General features: G+C 39.5%; 2 protein-coding genes across 4 annotated transcripts in view; both read right to left on the bottom strand.

The window, feature by feature from the left end:
• Window positions 1-4,389, bottom strand: part of VPS13D (vacuolar protein sorting 13 homolog D) — a 103,746-nt gene extending 99,357 nt beyond the window's left edge. For all 3 annotated transcript variants that reach the window (XM_082777161.1, XM_082777162.1, XM_082777163.1), the window contains exons 1-2: window positions 4,265-4,389; window positions 400-572 (exon numbers count right to left, since the gene is read on the bottom strand). In XM_082777161.1, coding sequence (XP_082633287.1) covers window positions 400-496 — 97 coding nt within the window. In that variant the 5' untranslated portion in view covers window positions 497-572; window positions 4,265-4,389. The remainder of the gene's footprint in view (window positions 1-399; window positions 573-4,264) is intronic.
• A 2,245-nt stretch (window positions 4,390-6,634) lies between these two features.
• Window positions 6,635-22,215, bottom strand: LOC309886328 (tumor necrosis factor receptor superfamily member 1B-like). Its single transcript, XM_082777125.1, has 10 exons — window positions 22,126-22,215; window positions 15,135-15,237; window positions 12,558-12,686; window positions 11,791-11,940; window positions 10,838-10,931; window positions 10,559-10,752; window positions 9,772-9,846; window positions 8,755-8,792; window positions 8,142-8,415; window positions 6,635-7,535 (listed from the first exon to the last, which is right to left on the bottom strand). Exons 1-10 carry the CDS (start codon window positions 22,177-22,179, stop codon window positions 7,237-7,239), a joined length of 1,410 nt encoding a protein of 469 aa, XP_082633251.1. The 5' UTR covers window positions 22,180-22,215; the 3' UTR covers window positions 6,635-7,236.
• Window positions 22,216-22,393: the final 178 nt, after the last annotated feature.

Below are 22,393 nucleotides of genomic sequence, written 5' to 3'. Positions count from 1 at the left end.
GATTAAAAGGGCGTAATGACTTGCACCAAAATGTAAGAGGTAAAGACTACAGGGCACTTCCTGCTGCAGTCCCTCTACAGGGAAGTTATTGAACAGTATTCAGAAGAATGACACACAAACATTATGTAAACTAAACAAGCTGATAAGATATGCTTAGCATGCAGTTGAGAGTCTCATATAAATTAGTTTAACTGTGATGATTAAAAGGAACATAAATAGGAACAAGAGAATTTGGCATTGATGTAAAGTGCCAGCAAAAAAAACGTTATATTAGAAGCATTTAATATTGTGTTTAGCATTTATATAAGTGATTGTTTCTATTCCATCTTCCATTAAAAAAAAAAATTTTTTTCTAAATCACAGAATAAAAACATTACAGAAAATACCCCAAAACCTCACCTTTCAGAAGAGCAACTGAAAGTTGGTCTGTATTCAGGTTGTTGACATATTTGCCCAAATAGGTGTTGAGGACCCAGGCTACTAATCCTTCCAACATGACTGTGTCCTAGAAGAGGGCAACTAACATTTTTCTGTCATTTTCTGGATCTCTGTTCCATACTTGCAGTTTCACCCTGAAAGAAAAAACACGAAGAAAATGAGTGTCTGAAATATAGTCTCAGCAAACCCGAGATACTGTATTCAATCTAAAAAGCAGTAAAAATATTAAAGCAATTTTTAAAAGGTAGATGTCATGCTTTTGCCATACCCTTTAAGTGCCAAATCACAGAGCTTCACACAAAGCTTTGCTGATTACAGATTACTCCCATTGTCAAATTAAATTCATCTTTCCAACCTATGTCCAATCAAAACACCGCATTTAGTGACAATTATCAACTAGGCCAATTAACAATCCGCTTTTCAAAAACGGAAGACTAAAATTCCGCTCTGAGCTGCAGCAGTTTTGCACTGGCTTCCTTGACTTCCACTCCCAGTATTTTCTTCAAGTTGCCAGCATTCTGGTTTTGGAAGTCTAGATGACAGTAACAGGTGTCCTTCTGCATGCGCCACTCTCTAATTGATTTTATGCCACATCTGTCAGTTTTCAAACTGGGGAAAGAAGGAGAGTGTTCCTTGCCTTATATAAGGACTGATCATACTGACACTATTTATTATTCCCTCTCCATTTATCATGCTTCTTCACAAAACTTTCTGGAGTCAGCACTTATAAATTATTCTACTAGAAGACCTAATTATAGATTACTACTCCTAGGCTAGAATAACATACTGGGAAAAGACTGGATATTGAAAGAAGGAACAAATACCTATGGTGCAGAGACTCTGCAGCCATCAGGAACACCTCACATCTGCCTCTGTGGGCCCAAACATCTGCAACATCCATTCTAGAAACCCAAAACACTAAGCTTTCTGAATTAAAAACATGCTGAAAATTCCCTAAGTAGAACAGCATGCATCATCCTCCCTCCCCACACCCTGTAAGTGCTCTGGTGAAGGACTTTCTAACCTCGCAGGAAACTTAGGATAACTAGAGCTAAGTGCATTTGTATCCCATGCACAATGCTATGTGAGAGCACACGCTTTTTCTCCAAACTTGTTTGAATTACAGATTTTGCTTATGCTGAATAAAGTCATTACCAATATTGCAAAGAAGTACCCAACGCATTTCTGAAACATTTATATTGCTTTCACTCCTTTTCAGTTGTGATGAACAATTACATTCCTAAAAGAGAGGTGCCACTTAACGTTTATGTCAAGTTCAGCAGGAAAGAAAACATTCACCATTAATCTTCAACAATGAACACGATTTTAGAAAAAAAACAGCTACGCACCAGCCCTACAAAATCACACAAAGGATATCTTTGCAAGTAGTGGAAGGATGCACTTTTAGCTGAGCAGAAAGAAGTCAATTTGGCATCCGAATCACATTACAACCAGGAGCCTTCAACTGTACTTTTGTAGAATTCTGATCTGTGAAACAACTCACCCCGGCCAAACCATTTTTGGGGGGAACAGTGTATGCGTGGGACATAATCAGATATAAATCATATTAATAGTTTATCAACAATTACTCTAAAAGGTTTTCAAACCATAGCATGGAGTACTGCATCAAGGGGCACAAAAGCTGTATTAGAAAAGCAACGCTGGTTATACATGTCAACATCTCCCTTCATACTCTACCACGAGTTGAAATAGAAATGATTGCAGAAATCAGACCATTAAACCCCCTAAGCCCCTTGAACAAGTTTTTAACCAATGAATCAGAAAACTACTAGCTTCTTCAAGAACAAGCCCAAGTATGCTTTAACACAGGCAGAAAAAAGCAGGCATGCTTTATCTTCTGGTCAGAATGCTGTGAGTGTATTGTCGCAGTTCACTATTTAGAAATGTCTCTCAACCCCACAAACCTGTTTATACCACTTTATAAGAGACTGAGTTCTGCAGAGCAGAAAAGCAAGATCATAGAATGGTTTGGGTTGGAAGGGACCTTAAAGATCACCTGGTTCCAACCCCATGCCATGGGTAGGGACACCTCCTGACAGCCCAGGCTGCCCAATGCCCCATCCCACCTGGCCTTGAGGACTTCCAGCAATGGGGCATCCACAGCTTCTCTGGGCAGCCTGTGCCAGTACCAGGCAAGTCAGACTTATTTACCTTAAAGTTATGTCTGATAACAAGAAGAAAATGACAACTTCAAGAGCTACATTAAAAAAATTATATTGAAACTCAGGGCTTTCCTATAATGAGGTTTGCTTGATTCAAGGCATCTATACATTTGATTCTCCACTTCTGTAACAAATAAAATAAAATCAGTGAATATGTCACTTCTGTAACAAAAAAATAAAATCAGTGAATATGTTTAGCTAGTACAGCTAAAGACAATACCATAATTGAGCAAATAATGAAAGGGGATTTTCTAAGGGCTGAAAAGTGAAACTATACAGTCATGCAGAATGAGATACAAATAGAACTAACACAGGTCAAATTGCATTCGAATGAGGCATATTTCATGTCAAGCACATACACTATTTTTGTCTCTGTAATATTTCTGAATATTTTTTTCAAAACCAAAAGTTTTGAAGTTCCATATAATATTTAGCATTCACACATGTGGGGTCACCACCTTGCATAGCCTTTTATTCTTATAAACCTGACTAGAAAACCGAAGCTCAAGTAAAATCAAATACATTAAGCCTTGTCACATTACCCTTCAAAAAAAAATAAACAAAAAAGGGATCTACAGACTGTTAGGAGCCAAATCAGAGGGAAGATCTTGACGTGTCTTTCAGAAACACGTAACAGGTTTGCATCCCCATGACTGAAAACATCCAGAGCATGAACTAATCCATGCCTGAAGTCATCGTAAGAACAGCAAATAAAGTCACCTCCTCAATCCAAACTTCTTGTGGAACATTAATAACTATTTCCATATATTCCAAGTGTTTTAAGGCATGTATATTTGATAATTTTCTAGTCTGCTGCTATGCCAGTGGTAAGAAAAAATGAAATATCTCCTTTTACAGCATTTTTATTTCCTTCACATACAGGTTAAAAAAGAAACGGCAAGCGTTTATCAGGATGAGAATCTAAACCCAAAGCAGGACCTGACTAAAAGCTGGCTTACTTTTTTCTGGATAAGTGTGTATTTTTTTGCAACACAAACGTCACAACACAGGCCGTGAAGTCTGAGTCCATGAGCAAGGGGCAGTTTAAGTCAAGGAAGGAAAGCTGGCGTGGTGTTGCCTGGTCAGTGCAATGGGGGGGGGGGGTGGTTGACATTTTGATTACCCCTTGGCTTCACCAAGAAAAAAAAAAAAAAAGAAGGTGGGGGTGAGCCTTCAAGACACTTTCTCCCTCCATACACACAAATACACCGTAGGGAGGAGGAGAAAGGCAAGAGGAGACCTGTTGGCACGCCAACGTGGGGCAGAGACGAAGCGAAAGGTCACCTTGCCCAAAGGCGGCCAGCCGAGCCCTGAGGGAGCAGCGAGAGGCCGGGGGCACGCGGGAAGGGGGGAGCGGACACGGTCGGGGCCCGACACCGCCAGGGCCCGGCCGCGGGCCCCGAGGCGCCTCACGGAGCCCCGGCAAGCGACCGCGCACCCCCGCCTCAGGCTCCCCGGCCCCGCAGCCGAGGGGCTGCGGCCGCCCCCCGCGGCCCTCGGGGCGGAGCCCGGAGAGGGGCGTGAGGCAGGGAGGAGCCCCCCCGCGCCGGGCCTGGGCCATGCAGCCAGCGCCGAGCGGGCTGACGCAGGAGGAGCCGACGGCTGGGGCCCGGGGCCGCCATCCCCCCGCCCCCGGCACTCACCTCGGCTCTCGGTCGCCGACACCTCCACGAGGCTGCCGGGGGGGGCTGCGGGTTGCGAGCCAGCCGGTGGTGTCCGGCCGGGCAGCGGGGGGAGAAACTGGGCGGGCACCTTGGCGAGCGCTGCGTTGCCTCCGCCTCTCTGAGGCGGGCCCGGCACACTCTGGTCTGCGCCGCCTGCAGGGCGGGCCCGGGCATGAGGCCGGGGGGCAGCGCCGCCCGTGAGGCGGGCGCCGGAGTCCTGTCAGCAGCAGGGTCGGTGCCTCGTGAGCATCGTAACGCGCACGTGAAGGAGGAAGCATCGCACTGCGTACAACTGCCTGGTTTATTGATTGTAGAAAGCAGTTTTTCCTCGGTCTTGTTTTTAATATCATAAAGACCGTCAAGTGACCAATAAGCAGCAATCACAGAATCATTACAGTTGGAAAAGACCTCCAAGGTCATCTGGTCCAATCATCCCCCTAACACCATTGTCACCCACTAAACCATGTCCCCAAGCACCACATCCAACCTTTCCTCAAACACCCTCAGGGATGGCGCCTCCACCACCTCCCTGGGCAACCCCCAGGTTCAAATAGCATGATAGTTCAAATGCCCGACTACTCTTTCTGTGAAGAAATTTCTCCTAATTTCCAACCTAAACATCTCCTGGTACAATTTGAGGCCGTACCTTCTAATCCTATCACTGGTTACCTGTGAGAAGAAGTCAACCCCAGCTCCCCATTTAATTTATTTAATCAAATATTTAAAAATATTTTTAAATAAATTTATTAAATTTATTTTAATTAATTTGTTTTCCTAAGGAAATAAGGCTGAAAGAAGATGCTCTGAGCAAAATGATGCTCACAGGTACAGCACTTACAGCATGCTTCCCCTCTTCACTCCTCAACTCCACAATAATGTCATAATTCTGTTGCTGCAGACACACATAACAAACCCATGACTGACTTTGCAGTGAGATTAACAGGTTCATAACACAGTATATGCACCAGAAGTGGATATCAGGCCCAAACACTTCAACTATTCCACCAACACTATGGGCCAGTTACAGAAACTACAATGTGAAGCAAGTCACAATAAACAACCTGTTTGGCTCTTAAAAGCATTAAAGGTCCATTGGGACAGACAGGAGGTCAAGATTATGTCTATTCATCAAGTCTGAATAGAACAGTGATACTTGCATATAAAATCCTCTCCAGAGTGCCTATGCACAAACAATGGGAGATGAGACTGCAGTGGATAAATTCTCTTTTAATTAGGCAGTAACAGTAAGAAATAAAATTGTTTTGAATGCCATGGTTTAGCCTGTGGAATGAAACAACCCACTCTAAAAATTAGAATTCTGTTTAGGAGAGAGGTAGGAACTATGAAGATACAAGTATAAAAATAGTCTTTTTTTAATTAACAAATACAAGCACATTTCATACTTCCCTGTAAAACTTAGATTTCCCTTCTGTCACACTCCTCCATAATTTGAAAACACAGTAAATTAAATACCATAACTGGATCCTCTTTTTTAAACATTTTTAAAACTTCTTCAAAAAGCTGCTGCTGCTTCTTCCATGTGGTCCCAATACTGGGAGCTGATGAGCAAGCTATTAAAATACTCTGTTCAACAGAAGAGGTTCAAAATATTATATAAAACTTTTTTTCTACATCCTAATTTTGCACTAGTTTCAGTGTTTCCAGTTTCACAGTCTTTTCTGAAAATGACCCTCAAGTAAAAGTTTAATATACAGTTGTAAAAAGTTTCTTCATAAAATCACAGTAGAATTAAACACCTTTTTGTCAGTTTCCACGTCTAGAAATAATATTAATAAATCTCATTTTTTTTGTAAGTTTAAAATATGTATTTTTAAAAGTCTGACTTTTTTTCTGTAGCTGTAGAATAAATGCTATTCTACTAATTTTCTGTAAGACATGGATGGATCTTCAGCATTGAGCAAAACATGGAGGACAACAGGATTTTCTGGTTCTGAGGTCTGAGTCAATTCCACTTTTTACAGATTAAGTTATGCAATCATCAAGAGAGCGTCATTTTCATGAGATCAGTGGAGGTGAGCTGCCTGGCCCGCATATTCATCTGGATCTTCTCTAATATCCACTGGAATGTAGAGAATAATATTTTGGGTTCATGGTTAGCCTCGAAAACCTCAAAAAAGGGAACCATATTAAATCAGCCAGGACACAAACATGACAAATTTTAGAGCTGTCAATTACAAAAAATTGTTTTCTACTTGAAGAAAATAACTATTTAATCTACATTTTCCTTTCTAAAATAAAATGAACTATGTACAGCTAATGAAATAATGCTATTATTTAGACGTAATAGTTATAATCTAGGAAAAAAAAAAAAAAAAAAAAAGCTCCTGTAAAAGATTCCACTCCTTGATATATGTAAGGTTGATTTGAAAAGTTTGGTCCAATAAGGAGAGAAAGCAAACTACAATAATAAATATGCAGGAGGCTGGAGAAAAGCAAATCCTTGAAAATATGGGATGGGAAATTGAACACAGTTTTAAAACTAAAATCACATGGATAATTCACTGGCATTGTATGACTGATAATTTTAATCCAGTCACTCAGAAGTGGTGTTCAGTCATGTTCTCGACATGTGGCAAACCTGATCCCAAATTATCATCACAAGAAGTTTCAGAAGAAAAGTAAATGGCATATAGTTAGAAAAACATTTATTTTCAAAGCTAGCAAAGGTTTCTTCAGGGTATCACAGAAGGAAGGCCGTTCAGTGTAAAAGATAAAGCATTAAAAGTCGTAACTTTTTCAAAGCTGCAATGGTGATCCTTCAACTCTCAAAGCTGCCAAAGAAGAGATTAAAAACTTCAAAAAATAAATGTCTATACTCAGATAAGATTTCAAGTCTCTGTAGGAATGCTACATTTAACATGTTTATTTTAGAAGATAAGGAGTTATCTGATGAATTTATCAGTCAATCAGTGTATGATCTGTTATCTCCTTTAAACAGTTTTCATCCCCACATCTTGAACACCCAGAGGAAACTTCTTTTCTTCAGGAAGTAAGTCCTGAGGTAAATTGTCTTTGGCTTCCACTGAGATGTGAATTTCTGTTTCTTTTTTCATGGAGTTTTCTTCTTTTGAAAGGGGAATTTCTTCCCCGGTTGGAGAATAATAACGAATGTTTCCATAATCCATGCTAGTTGGACTAGCCTGTTCTGGGAACTGGGAACTGCAATCTGGATTACATACTTTAACAATACAAGTCACATTCACCTGCGTTCCTCCGTTACCAGAGTGTTCTGTTGAAGAGCAAAAAATCAGATTAAGCATGAAAGAATGCAGCGCAGAACAGGACAGTTGGATTTTTTTTTATCTGGTTCTTTGACTTAAAAGTTAAAGTAGATACTAAATACCTTCTTGCTTCACTTAATTTAGGTAAACTGGGTCTACAACCTTTTAGTTTTTTGATGGTACCATAAAATCTAAGTATTATCCCAGTGATAAAGAAGCTGTAAAAATTAATACAGAGCTCTGGATCCCAGCCAAACCCCTATCCATTTGTTTCCATTTTGAATGCTTTAGACAATGTTAATTTCTTACTGCTCCCTTTGTCCATTTGTCCCACTTACAGATACCATCACTCTGATCCCCTAATCTGCAAATAACTTTTTCCTCCATTGAGCATGATCTCTACTATACCAGGCCAACAACTTAAAACAATCACTTTCTCTTTTCAAACCTTACTAAATACTCTCTCTGCTGAAGCCAAATGCTCTCTCTGCTGAAGCCATGTTCAGCATAATGTTTTATCCTCTCATATAAACTTCTAAAAAGACTCATAACTGACAATCAAATTTCAAGAGGTTCTGGAACATTCCTATATAGATTCTTTGAAAGACTCTTACCTGAACTTGCAGAGTTGTGTCTGTCTCCACAACTGTGAAGCTTACAACCTTCTGCAGCTGAATATTGCTGTGGCAATCTTTCTGTTTCTTTCTTTTCATTGTTCTTGTTATCTGTTACACTGACTCTTGCAGACCCAGCTGGATTATTCAGGGAGCTACTACTTGACCCAGGAGTTTCCAAGAGATGCTGCTCCTCCTGTTGACAGCTGCTGGAGCTTTGCGATCCTGTATTTCTTATCTTTTTGTCACACTGCTTCTCTGAAGGGGAAAAAGGCTGAAACAGTTGCAGAAAACTGCAAAACATTAATTATCTTTTTAACGAACACTAGCAAAGAACTGGTCAGTACTTGGGCAGCTACAGAAACCACCAATAATCCCCATTTGTGTAGAGATGACTGTAAGTAAGACTCCTACTAGCTCATTAGGCATTCAACAAAATGAGCATCATCGATTATAAAAAGTACATCTTACACTCTAAGCTTGGGGTTCAAACCACCCCTTTCTCACTCCAGTCGTCTTTCTGCTGTGTGTTTTTTTTAATACATGTAATTAGATAAAATTCCATGATTCTATGTTAAAGTGGAGAAGATGGAAAGAAATGAGTGACACTCACCGCATCTGCTTCTCTAGTTGGTGGCAAGTATGCAAGGGCTGCAAATGAGGAAAGATGGTTCATTAGGATCAAAATTTGTTTCAGTTGCAAAAGCTGCACTTCCAGCTAGCCTGAGTTTCTCTTTCAGCTAGTCTGTTCCTGGAGTGAACTCCAAATGCATGTTTAGTACATGTGATTTTAAATGTTGAAAGTTATACCGTGTTAAGTTTGTAAGCTACCTTGAATTTTGCCAGTGAGCAAAGAGAACCCTCTGCATAAATTAATATTTTTTCTAGTATAGGGTAATTGACAAAAGGTATAGGTAACAATAAACTATGGTTGTGACTGTTTAATGATAACTATAATATTTGATAATGCATAATATTTAAGTGAAGCACAAAACACTTAACAAGCTCCATCAGGAGCATAACTGTTTCCACAGTTGTCCAACTCCCCTGACACGTTGCATGTTTAGAAAGCTGTCTAAAATCTAAGGAACAAGAGAGATTTCAAGGGGATATTTGCCTTTGTTTAACCCTGTATTAAGCTGAAATTCACCTTGTGATTTAATAAAGACATTTTTACTCTAAATACACGTGGAATTCCTGGTATATTTTTTAATTCTGATTTTCTGTGCCTGCAAAGCTTATGTGATCAAGCTGCTTTGCATGAGGTTTCTGGTAGTCTCTCTCCTTTTGACTTTTGAATCATTTGGCCAAATTTCACCCCCCAATGTAACAGAGGAATGGTGTCAAAAGTTCCTCAGAGTTTCATGATGCTATAAGGCTGCCAGCGAGTCAAGCAGGAATCTGTAAAGCATTGCCTTCTCCCCTTGAAAAAAAATATAAATGAACTTATATATTATTAGATGTCAATGAATCTACATATTGGTGATCCTTCATCCATAAGCAGCAACAAGAAAAGCTTCAGAGCCAGCTAGCACCTTCTAAGACATCAGTCAAATACTAGGCTCAAATTAGTAGAAAATGAGGTGACAATACTTACAAGAACTGTTTGGTTTTGCTTCATGAATCTTACCTTTTTTTTTTGAGATTAAACAGTATCCCAAAACAGTGATTAACAGGACCAATAACAATGGCCCTGTTACTGATCCTGAAAATAAAAGAGTAATAACAATTAAAAAAAATGAAAACAACAACAACAAAAAACAGGTAAGTAATTTAGCAGGTCAGTCTGTCAAGGGATAAGATTAGAAAGAATCAGTTTTGTAGTTTCTTTCCATGGTTATAACAACTAAATTTATAAGTACCAGATATGTCTGAAATTCTTATTTGAGGCCTCCATTGTTGAATACCAAAGTCTCATTTTCAGACTCCACCAAAATAAAATTGAACTTTCCTGTTCCAAAAACTGAGGACAGACTTTTGGCCTCAGTCACAAAAGGCATCTCACCAGCCTAAGAGCAGTTCATAAAATACAAGGCCAGGCAGTCCTGAATACTCCTAAATATACATGCCTTCTGGATAGACTATGAACAGGAGAGAATATGTCCACACTTGTGAATGCTATAAGGATTCTCTTTCTTGGAAAAGGCTGCCAGAAGTCTCCAAAGACCTCTTTCCAGGAGGTTTATGAAGTCAAGCTTGCCTCAGCCCAGAACCTAAGACAACGTGGAATGCAGTGAGCAGGGCAGATGTACAGGTAAATATTATGCAACACAGGACAAGCAGTGTCATTGAATTAACTCAGCTGTTGTGAGGTTCTGTTTAAGTACGGGTAATTGGTTTTGGAAAGAAGCTGTCAACTACAGATAATCTTGCTTCCTAGCCAAACAGAAGTGACTTTAAATGAGTTAATAGCTCACCGATGATGTGAGACATGTCGGGTACAGAGTTTAGCATGACAGGTCGAGTTATTACGTCAGGTTTGTTGGAAGTTGAACTTTGGATTGGGAGCACGTTTACAGCAGTGTGAGGCAGAACTGTGGCATCTGCTCTTCCTGAGTCATGGCAAACAGTGTCGTTCATGCTGTTTCCTGGAACAGCCACTGATTTACAACTGCAAGAAACAAAAAGAGAAGTTAGAAAAGAAAGCAACCCTGTATACAGATAAAGACTGCTATTTGACAGAAACTCTGGCTTACACTGTGTGTGGTGTACAGTTGGTATTATAAGATTCCTCATCTGAAAAAGTGCCAGGAGGACAAGGTTTACATTCTGTATCTGTGCTATCCGTTCCTTTAAAGAAAGAGAACTCCAGTTAGTCATATAGTGAAAAACAAAAATGAATAATCAAATTGTGGTACAGATCCTGAAAGTGATACAGGGGCGGTATACAAAATACAGTCTGACTGTTGTGGGAGAGATTAATTTGAAACATTCCACCCACACACAAATCAGAAGATTAATTAACCGTTACTTTGGTACCCTTGATCGTCAAGGTTAAAACCTACCAAAACATTAAAATGTGGCACTACAGACAAAATGGAGATTTTTTCACTGGTCCCTAAGAGGCTGATCACCTATTGAATTCTGTTGGAGCTCTGTATCTTTTTAAGTGATTCTTAATTTCTTAATGATATTCAGTGTTCCACCTCATTGGATATTATTTATCATCTGAATTTTATCATCTACTAGAGATTCACTCTGCTGGGCAGCATAGAATCTTCATTACTTACTGTAAGCAAAATTCAACCGGATGCCCTGCTTCAAGGATTTAAACAGGAAACATGTGGTCCTGAATCTGACATGTATGGAAGAAATCACACAGCAGAGCAAAACAAAAGCACATTAAGTTGGATTGGGGAGTTTTATGGTATATGGCAATAAAAGATTGCAGAATTCTCTTCCTTTGGATACGCCTCTTGAGAATATTGTTGGTGTCTTTACTGTCTATGTGCTATGATAATTCTTGCACTAAAAAGAATGCAAAACTATAGCGAATTAAAAGACAATAAGCAATGTATTTTACCAAATGTAACTTAACAAGTTGGAAGCAGATTCAAAAGTATCAACGAACTATTTAAGCAATAAATAACCATCTTCATACACTAGATCTATTTTGTGTGTCGATTCTGAGAGTTGAGAATTAAATTACCTTGTTTGAAAACTCTGTAACCTTTTCCACATTTTTTATGCACTCTACATATCTGGCAGTTCTGGTATATTTTTGAAATACAGTACTCATTGCGTGGGCAAATACAGATTCTGTCCTGTGAATTAGTGCATGTTTGATTCTGTACAAATCCTGTTTTTAAAACAAGAATAAAACAAGATAATATTAGAAACACTTAAAATCAAAGTCTGCAATATGTCAAGTGAATATGAGGTGATGTTTGCATACCACAGACTAAAGACAATTTTGCAGTTTCAGGCTAGTATAACTTCATAACGCAAATACATTATGTGCCTCAACATCTACATTTTCAGAAGAGTTTTGTCTGTCTCTGTAGGAGATTCGAAATTTGCATTTGTGGAATTCACACTTGAAACTCTACTTGCAGCTGCAGGTACAGTATATAGTACCATAACCGTAAATATGCACATTTGTGTTACCTGTGCTCATCTCTACTTATGACATTTGTATATATTTTATTAATGTAGCACCTTACCTTCCAAGAATATAAGACTGGCATCACATTTTTAGGGCTTATAAAGAAAGAGGGAAGGGGTCCTTACAAGTCTATACCCTGTTTTTTGTTTTTTTCAAAATTTTACAAATAGCAAATGCATAAGAATGGAATTATACAAGTCCTAAACAAACATTATTTAAGAGTTTTCCTAGGAGAAAAGTCAAATTTAAACCAAGCCATCTCTTTGAGCAGGCAGTCAAAGACAAATGTCTTTTTCATAATTCAAGCCTACCTTTCCTGCAGGGTGGTGAGCAAGCAAAGCACTGAGGAGACCGATTCCAGATGGCGGTATATGTGTTAGGTATACAAGGACTGCACTTGGTGTCCACACTGTGACTGCAGCTCTCTGTCTTATACTGACCTATAGAAAACAAACAAACAGTGAAAGCATCTCATTGGAAAAGATCACTAAGGGCTGAGTAAAGTAAGTCTCTTTCTCAGCCATAGAAACATTTTCCCTTCATCATCACTATCAGGTTGGTAATGCATACCAAGAAAGTACTGCTTTAAAGGGGGACTGCATATATACACAGGGAAACTCTGACTTCTTTTATATTATTCATGCCTGATCAGTGGATTCCAACCATCTTCAAAACAAGACGGCCTCAGTCCTCAACAAAACACTTCAGCATATATTTAGATGCAGCTAACATGGTACATAAAACTAAGATTTTTACCCTATGTTTTGTGGTGAAACACACAGGATCGTGTTTCATGCTGAAAGTCAGGCACCTGCTAAAATGGTGTACTTCCTTTCAGGTAGCTGTAAGGAAGTTGTGGGGATCTGGGGGTAGATAACTAGTGATAAGACTAGAGGGAATGGCCTCAAGTTGCGCCAGGGAAGGTTTAGGTTGGAAATTAGGAGACATTTCTTCACAGAAAAAAATGGTCAGGCATGGGAATGGGTTGCCCAGAGAGGTGGTGGCATCACCATCACTTGGGGGTGTTCAAGGAAAGGTTGGATGTGGTGCCTGGGGACATGGTTTAGTGGGTGACATTGGTGGTAGGGAGATAGTTGGACCGCATGATCTTGGAGGGCTTTTCCAACATTGATGATTCTAATTTGGGTGTTGCCTTTGCTGTTGTTAACAGCAGCAAATGAAGAAGGTGAAATAAAGTGACACAGTAAGCAGAGCTGAATTAGAACTTTAGCACTAGTCAATACTGAAAGGACATGAGCTGTAGCTCTTTAGAAATGCTCACTCTTCTTCCTTCACATTTTCAGTCAGTCCTAATATCATCAGCCAGTCTTAACACATCAAAGCAATGAATTTCTGAAGCTACTGGCACTACAAACAGTATCAAAAGCTGGTAAAGGTAGTTTCTCCAGGAACACTATGAGGTGAACAGTCAGGTTTTAGTGCTTTTTCCAGTAACTACCTGCTACTCCTCTTTCCACCAATGCTTCTCACCAAAACCAGAGTTTAGTGCAGTGTTGGCACTAAGTAAACATGAGCTCCAACATATCCTCTCTGGAGAAAGAAAAACACTTCAGTTGCCATTTCCTCCTTTCATGAAAGCAGGAAGAAGATAAAAGTCAATGCCTCATATCCTGTACAGAAGTATCCTGGAAGATATGCTTGGAAGGGGACATAATTAAGAAAAATCTCTGGAACTGCTTGGAGAATGTTTTCCAAAAGAAGTAGCCCTGGAGGCGAGCCATGGAAATTATTTCCCAAGACAGTTTTGCATGTATTTACTTGAAGCTAAAAATCCACCTCCCACATCCTGCTAATGATTTAAGCTCCAATCTTTGATAAATTACGGTAAAAAATAATTTTAATTACAAATTGTCATATTTCCTCTACTATGTTTTTAACAAATGAAACTTGACAGATCTATCTAGACACTTACAGTTAATTCAAACAACTGTGTCTAGTTCAGCAAATACTAATTTCCTGCATAAACTTCCGGATCTCTCTGACAGGAACTCAGCACTTATGGAGACAAATTCTGTTTGCTCAGCATGTTGTGAGACAAAGACATTTTTTCTTCTGTGTCTAATGTAATTCTATAATGCCAATTTGTTGCAAAAATTCTACTATTAAAATATACAAATGGCATTACGATGCTCTAAAAAAAAAAAAAATTCTCTCCACTCTCCCTCTTTTCTGCAATGAACTTTTGCTAACAGAAGGTAAATTTTAAATAATTATCATAATAATTAAAGTATTTGTATTATATATAATGTAATATTAATAATTATCACTGGAGTGACATAACCTCAAAGCAGACAGTTTCTGTGGTCTTGTACATGGTCTCTGATAGTGGTCTGCAGTGTCTGATTTACAGTAAAAGACAACAATACTCCCTTAATGAGCAATTAGCGATTAACCTGCCCAGCAGCGAGCCCCTTATATAAGTCATACGTCAAAGTACAGAAATTAAGCTATACCTTGTAAAATGGCAGTTTTACAATATATCTGTGGGCTTGGGTCTGCAATGATGTTTCGTATTTGTAATTTCATTAGTTAGCTGTCGCTCTTCTTTCTTTTTTTAAAACCAACTGTTCATTTAAAAATGCTTTTATCAAAACACCACGTAAAGCTGTGCTTACAAGAGCTCAGCAGCCTACATGGTCCTCCTGATAAGCCCCAGCCAAGTTAAACTTGTAACACAACTCCAGTTCTGATGAACAATATGTCTCTTCTTCAGATATTTTTACAGACAGAGTACTTTATTGTCTTCCAGCTAAGAGCCCATAGTAAAAGTAAAAAATCAATGCTCTTCAATAACCAACATGTACTATACTCATCTGAAAATTGTCTGAATTTGGTTGTGTAAAGTAACAGTTTAAATTATAAGCTACCTGGAGGGCACTGGCTGCAACATTTGTTAAGTCTTTCTTCATAGAATTCAGTTCTGGGGTCTCTGCATTGTGCAAACTGTGGCGTATAAGGCAATGAATAATCCTAGGAAAAATTGGAGAAAAACCATGAGTCACAAATCCATCCTGACCCTATAGCAGAGAGTCAAAAGAGACAAACACTTAAAGATCAGTGCACTTATAACCCCTTCCTTTCTGATCAGGTAGGCCTGATGAACTAGAAAGCAGCAGAGACCAAAAAACAGAAGAGCATGCAGCTTGTGACCTACCTGAGACCATTTAGCAGTTCATCTGTTTTTCAAAGATCTGCTTTCAATCCGTCACAATGAACAAAGTAATTTCTCCAGGTTTTATGTTCAAAACAATGCAATGGAACTATGGGATTAGCAGCATACTTGGTCACTATTGAATCCCCTAAAACAAAGGGCTACGTACCTGTTCTTCATTGGCATGACTTAAGCAACCTCTGAGAAAACACCAGAGTGAAACCTAAATTCTTACCTTTAGGTTTCCAGGGAGAACCACTGTCTGCAAAGTGGCTATGTGATTAGTCATAGATCTATTTCCTATACACATTTAGAGCCAACTAAAAGATTGACTTTACCTCTTGTTATATTCCCCAGGCCTCCCAACCTGGTGGAGAAGGGAGCTGTGGGTCTAGCAATACTGCAATGCTTGAAGGAATCTTTCTGTTTTCATCAGTGGGTGTAAAGGACACATGATGCTAAACTGAATCTTCTATTGTGCTCAATGTTGATTGTGCACAATATTGATTGTGTTGATTGTGTTGAGGGCACAATGTTGATTGTGCCCTCACTTACACCCATGCAATATCCAGGCAAAATAATCCGTCCCTTCAGTGAAAGAACCTGTACCCCTTAAAGCTGTTTGACCAAAGGAAAGAGGAAAAATAAAAAATAAAAATAAAGCTTTTATAATTTCAAACACTTTGTGATTCCCTTTTTAAACGAGAAAGGTCTTGATGTTTTGAAAACGTCTCTGAAAAAAAAGCACATTTTCTTCTGAAAAGGAGCAACTGGCTACAAGTCTTTAAAAAAGAGTAATAAAAAACCTCTCTCATGGCAGTTTAAATGCATACGTAGCAGTCATAAAATACACTGTACCTAATTTTCAGCTCATATAGATCTGTATCAATGACTTCAATGAACAAGTGTCAAAATATTTGAGGAAGTGCCATCTCTTTTCAAAAGGAAATACATACTCACTGAATAAAAGAAAAAATCTAACGTTAGTATAAGCGTAGGAGTTTCCTGCCAGATCAGAAAGAAGGTGTTCAAAGAGCCTGTGACACTGCTCAATTGTCTGTAGTCTGAGGAGATTGTTCCATGTATAATCTACACACATTTAGAGAAGTACTTAAAAAAAATATTAAAAAGAGAAATCAAAACAGGAACCAGCCATTTGGAGGCCAGTAATGAAAATATCCTTCCTCCTTACTGAGAAAACATGTTGATTACCTATTATATCTTCACATTACTGACAAAGTGGACTAACAATTCCCAGTTTCAACAACTGCTTTAAGGGAATCCACATTTTCTTATGCAGTTTGTGGAAATATTTTGCCTCTTATCTATCTGTATATGAGGAACAGGCTGATACATCTATTCAATAGTCACTGTCAGAAGGAGCCTTTCCTGGGAATGTGAAGGCAGAGACAGGCCTTCTTAAGATTGAATACCCATTCCAGGAAAAAGGAAACCAAACTATTGAAGTAGAAATTTCACCACTCCTATTTAAACCACTGTGAACACTGGTAGCACTGACCAGAAACCAGGACAATTCTGATCTATTCTGTTGAGTCAGTTGAGTTGAAGACTCAAAACCAGAAAGACGGGACGGGTTTCGCCAGTACTTGCCCAATTTGCTCACAGATTAACAAGAAACTGACCAGTTGCGAAGTGATGAAGAAACTAGAAAAGACCTTTTCAGCAAGCTAGAAACCATGATGGGGTGGGGAAGAATGACACCAAACATTTATTTTTTTAAAAATCTCCTTAAACAGCAGAGCAGCTGAAGTTAGAAACACCTGCTGAGCGCAAGCTGCATCCTTCAAATACTGTTGTTTGCCTTCTGATGAGAAGAAAGACTGTTTTGCAGGAACCAGGCTGCAGCCACATACATCTCCAAAAAATACTTTGGCCTCCAGTTTTGCGTTTCAGTTAAGAAAGCTTATTTAAAGGGGGTTTGCATAAAGATTGAAGACTTTGAAGCAGAAACAGGAGGCTGGCTTCAACATTATCAGTTTCATCGTGATCAATGAGATTAATAATCATGAGTCAAAAAAAGAAAAATGAGTCTCTTCAATACCTTCTAGGTTCAGCGATAACTGTTAATGCTGAACTTGGTAACAGGCAACAAGTAGTAGAGGAACCACATTATTTGTAAGTGTAAGCTGACACTAAACTCTAACAAAGGAGAAGAAAACAGTTCTGCTCTCATCAATACTATTTTTAATTTTAGATCTTTTCTTGTTTATTAAGAGACAAAAGATCAAAGTGTTTATTAAGAGAAGTCAAAGTGCTGTAGTTGTGTTTTTGCCATCACTATGATCACCTTCATCAACACAAGCACTTGAGAGTCATTTTAAATAGTAAAACTCCAGTGAAAACACACAGACAGGGAAAAAAAAAAAAAAAAAAAAAGGAAAGAAATACAAAAACCACATCACAAATTATCCTGCTGCTGCTGAGGCTTCCTGGCAAAAAAAAAAAAAAAAAGAGAAAAAAAAGTGTTCTTATCTCATCCTCTGCATTGTCTGTTATAAACACTGCCTTGTGAGTTAATGACACAGGAAAACCTACTGGTTGATGGGTTCACATCTGTTTCTCTTAAGTTGTACTTGAAAGGATATCTCTGACCGATAAAATCTCCCTGAAAGTTTATCTGATGAGTTGTGCCTCTCAACAACATACAACTGACAATTTCTTGTCAAGTAGCCTTAAAGAACATTATGGGAAACCAAAAAAGACTCACCTAAATCAAATTTATATACATGCATGAGCTCAACTTGGCTTGTTCTGGAGCAAATCCAGTAATTTCAGTAGTTAATTCCCATGTAAGCTCATTTAACCAAACCTGTCAAAGTCAGTAGACAAATCCCCTACTCTGTCAGTGCAAGTGTAGGCCTCTTTCCAGGTGTAAATTTCTCCTAGCTTTCTTGGCTACCAGAAGACCCCACCTTTTCTAGGCATCTCCCCAGTTTCAGGCTGTGAGTTGGGCTGTGCAATATTTGCTGCTCAAAATGAAATTCTCTGGCATCCATACCCATTAGCTACTTCGGTCTGAAAGACCGATGAGTAAAGGGACCTGATTCTATCCCACAATCTTTATGGCTTATTACTGTTTGTATCTCTCATACCCATATTTTGTCTTCCGCTTTAACTGTGATTCTGTTCTGCAAGGAGATAAGCATGAAGGAAGTTAAGCTGGTGCTGCATCTTTTACATCATAGCCTTAGCATTTCTCAGAATTGGCAGCAGTGTCTAATAGCAACAGACTTAAGATATTTACACAGACAAAATGAACAATTTGGAAGGGGTTCATTAAATGATTAAAATAATTTCATTTGACCAGTGCAAGTAGAAGGCAAAATGCTTCATCTATCCAGCAGCAGAGGTACAGACGTTATTAAACATGTCTATTTCTATGCAAATCAATCAAATTAGGCAACATATCTTAGCACTTGGCTCTTGTGCTGGAATATCTGCATAAGAAGGATGAGTAATCCCTAATCACTCAAAGCAGAAATGAGTAAACTCTGTGCTTGCCCTTAACTACACTGCTCACTCAGGAGATTTTTTGCAATCTCTGTTTTAAGCAATAAGTTACCAACAGAAGTTACGTGCAGTAAGTTACCAACAGAAGTTACGTGCAGTAAGTTACCAACAGAAGTTACGTGCAGTAAGTCGATTACTCAAGATCCTCTCTCCAAGGGTCCCTGCACTTTTTGTCTCATTTTCCCATCTGTGCTACTGACATCCAGTAGATAAGTGACCTAATTTGTCACTGGAGGGGAGTGGATTAAAAGCAGCCTCCACACCAACTGAGAGGCTAGAATAGATTCTTCTCATTATGTATGTACGGTTGTTTCCAAGATTCCCTATTTCCTACCTACCAAGAGATAAAACTAGCAGAGTACATAACTGTCGTGTGGCTTTCAGGCCTGAAGCTGTATCTGTGCTGTGTGGAGCAGTTCAAGCGAAGGGAAAGGGCCTGAGGCCAGCACCCTCCCACAAAGGCAAGTCCAACTGTCAACTTCTCCCAGCATGTGCTAATGTAATGCATTCTCTATATGCTTAATACTAATTAGAATAAAATAATTTGTTTTACTTCCTGCCTTATAGTTTGTCCCTGAGTTCTTGGACTTCATCTATAATTAACTTAAGTAATTTCAATGCTGGAAGTAAAACAAGCTAATTGCATATATATATATATATATATATTCATATACTTTTCAGTTTCACTCAAAGAAGTAATTTAAAACAAAGAGATTTAATCACATATTTTAATCCTGTCACATTTCTTTTATTGGTCTCCTTTTCATACAGTTGCCTTCAAACTCAAGCTGTCAAACAAAGGAGTCTGAACAGGAACCGTATCTGGTGTATAACAGTCTTTACGCAAATGAAACCACAATGAAGTCACCAAAGACTCTGACATAAAAATCTGTTGTTATGGAAAGGTCTCAGGGTACAGAGATATCATTTGCTAAGCCACCAAATCTCTGAAGACAGGAAAAAACAAAATTATATTTAAAATATTTGAACTGGTCATTTAGAGAATGAATTCAGCTGAAGATTAGAGTTGTCTTAGATAACAGCATTTCTCACCAAAATCAGTGGGAGTTGTATCAGGGCATCAGGCTAGACCAACAATACTGAAAGCATAACCTAATCTTAGAGCGGTATTTAAAAGAAGTTTTAAGATTAAGGTCCATTATATGAACTGCCCTCCCATATTACATCCAGCTTTATTTGTGTAAACCAGGAGTCCTTGCAGAGCCACAAGCAGATTGATGACCACAACCTTCCCCACCTCCTGAGAAAATAGTATCTTTTGGTTACTGTTAGGGATTTTCCACTTCACTGCCACTCACCACCATAATATGAGAACATCTTCCCAAAACGAGGTGGCAGTAGACAGTATAGGATATGGAAGTTATTCACAACACACAGAAATTATAGATGCAGGGCAGTTTGCAGGAAGACACAGTATCTCATGTGTTATATCCACACATCAATATCCATATATTTCCAGAATACCAGCTCTTATGTTTCAAAACTTCAAGCATATGCACCCAAAAGCTGTTCTGTTTTCCCAAATATTGCCCTAATAAAAGATATCAGCCACTAAATCAAGATCTGATACTTAAAGGTACTGTCAGAGCTAATGAGCCTTAAAATCTATACTTCTCCTGCAGAAAGCAAAGTTACACAGGCAAACAACGGGGAAGGCAAGTGGAATAACACATTGCAAGCCTGAGAATTTTCTTGGAATGGCATTGCTTGTATCACACGTGCCTTTTGCAGTGGCCTGTTAAGACTTGCAGTTACTATGAACTTTGATGCAACGACCACACATGAGGATATGTACAACAGAAAGGTGCAGGTCACCCATGGCCTCCTTAGCTTTGACCATAAAAAAGAATGGCATCTGAGCAGTCTGCCTTCAGCCCTTTATTTCAGGGGTTTTCCATAAGATCTTCTGTTACATTTATCCTTTTGCAACTCAGTGCACCTTCCACACACCAGCAGCATTCCTTTACAACCAGCCAGCAGCATCCAGAGGATGGCTTCCTCTGCACACATCAGCAGCTCCACCGCTCTGCAAAGGACAGTCATTTAGGGTTGAGGCTATTGAGAAAGTTTCAATTAAAAATATCTGATGACTGAGGTCTTCAAAATAGCAAAAAACACGTTCAGTTCCTGTGAGTAGCATGGAGAATTAGGCTAGAATATTTAAGATTAGTTAGGCTGAGGAAAATTAAGAAAGTGTGTGTCACTCAAGAGCTATTGCTTTACCAGTTTGTCTCCCTCAAAGCTAAACCAAGTTTTCTTTAACTGAGCACTTTTAAAAATTGATGTAACAGGCTTTTTTGTTGTGGTGGTGTGGCAGAGATGATGTGTTTGAAGCTACTAGGTTTGGTTTTCTAATTCATATATGGAGTTTGGTTTGTCAGGAGTCCAAGGACAATGCAAAAAGGGATGCTGAAACTTTTTTAAACAAACATGTAAATAACACACACATCCCATGAAAAAGCAATGAAATGGACATCTCAGAATTATTTCCACATTTATCTTCACAGTCCAATAAACCTTAAAATCAGATAGAAAAACACTACCCATTACACCAGCACAGCATACACCCAAAGTCAAATAGATCCCATGAAACTTTTTGCTTTAAACAGTAACAGGATACTTTGAAGAACAGAATTCAGTAATTCAGCAAGATATAGAACAGTCACAGCTGCATCGCATCGGGTCTCAGCTGTAAATTAAAGGGCTTTTCTATGTAAATAAGGAATGTTTTTAAGGGATGCAGTAGAGCACAACAAGCTCTTCCTGTTTAAATAACGGTGTTAAATACAGACATACACTCCACACTTGCCAGGACCCTCGCAATCTTTGCAAATCCTCAAACAAGCCTGAAAAAACAACACACTTCCAATGAAAACCCAGGAAAAAAACAGTTAGCCATCCCTTTGGGAACCCAGAAAAAAAACATCGACCTCGCCAAAGGGAGCAGGACGAGCTGGAAGGAAGTCCAAAAGCCCTGAGGCTCCCGAAGAACTGAGCAGCAGAGGGAGGCAGCTAGCTCACGGCACCGAGCTTGACAGCGAAAAGACGCCCGCTGGCGCCTTACCCTGCCCGCAGGATTGCGGGGGGACCCCGACCGGGCACCGGGGGCCCCCCACAAGCCCTCTGCAGCCCCTCCCGGAGCCCCCTGCACTCACCCGGCCGCCCACGGCTCGCAGGAGGGCGGCGAGCAGCAGCCAGCGCGGCCCCATCGCACCGACAGAGGCCGGCGGCGAGGCGGAGCTGGAGGTTCCCGGGGCACCCGCCCCCGGCTTCAGCATCGCACAGGGCTGCAGGGGTAAAAAGCCGCGGTCCCCGCCCTCGGAGCTGGAAGCTGTATCCTAGGGGAGGTCCTCAGCAAGCGCTGTGGGCTTATTTCTGCTCTGATTTAGGTTTAGTTATTTATTAGCCCCCAAAATAGGAACT

Source organism: Aythya marila, assembly GCF_965140915.1.
Source record: "Aythya marila genome assembly, chromosome: 21".
NCBI lineage: Eukaryota > Metazoa > Chordata > Aves > Anseriformes > Anatidae > Aythya > Aythya marila.
The sequence above is the reverse complement of the archived record's forward strand: the minus strand, read 5'-3'. Positions and strand labels throughout refer to the sequence as shown.

Coding starts and splice junctions, on each gene's coding strand:
- LOC309886328 (XM_082777125.1), bottom strand. CDS start 22,179: ATGGGGCCGCGCTGGCTGCTGCTCGCCGCCCTCCTGCGAGCCGTGGGC. Junction 11,941..12,557: donor CTCACCACCCTGCAGGAAAG/GTAGGCTTGAAT, acceptor TTTTAAAAACAG/GATTTGTACAGAATCAAACA. Junction 10,753..10,837: donor AACTGTACACCACACACAGT/GTAAGCCAGAGT, acceptor TGTTTCTTGCAG/TTGTAAATCAGTGGCTGTTC.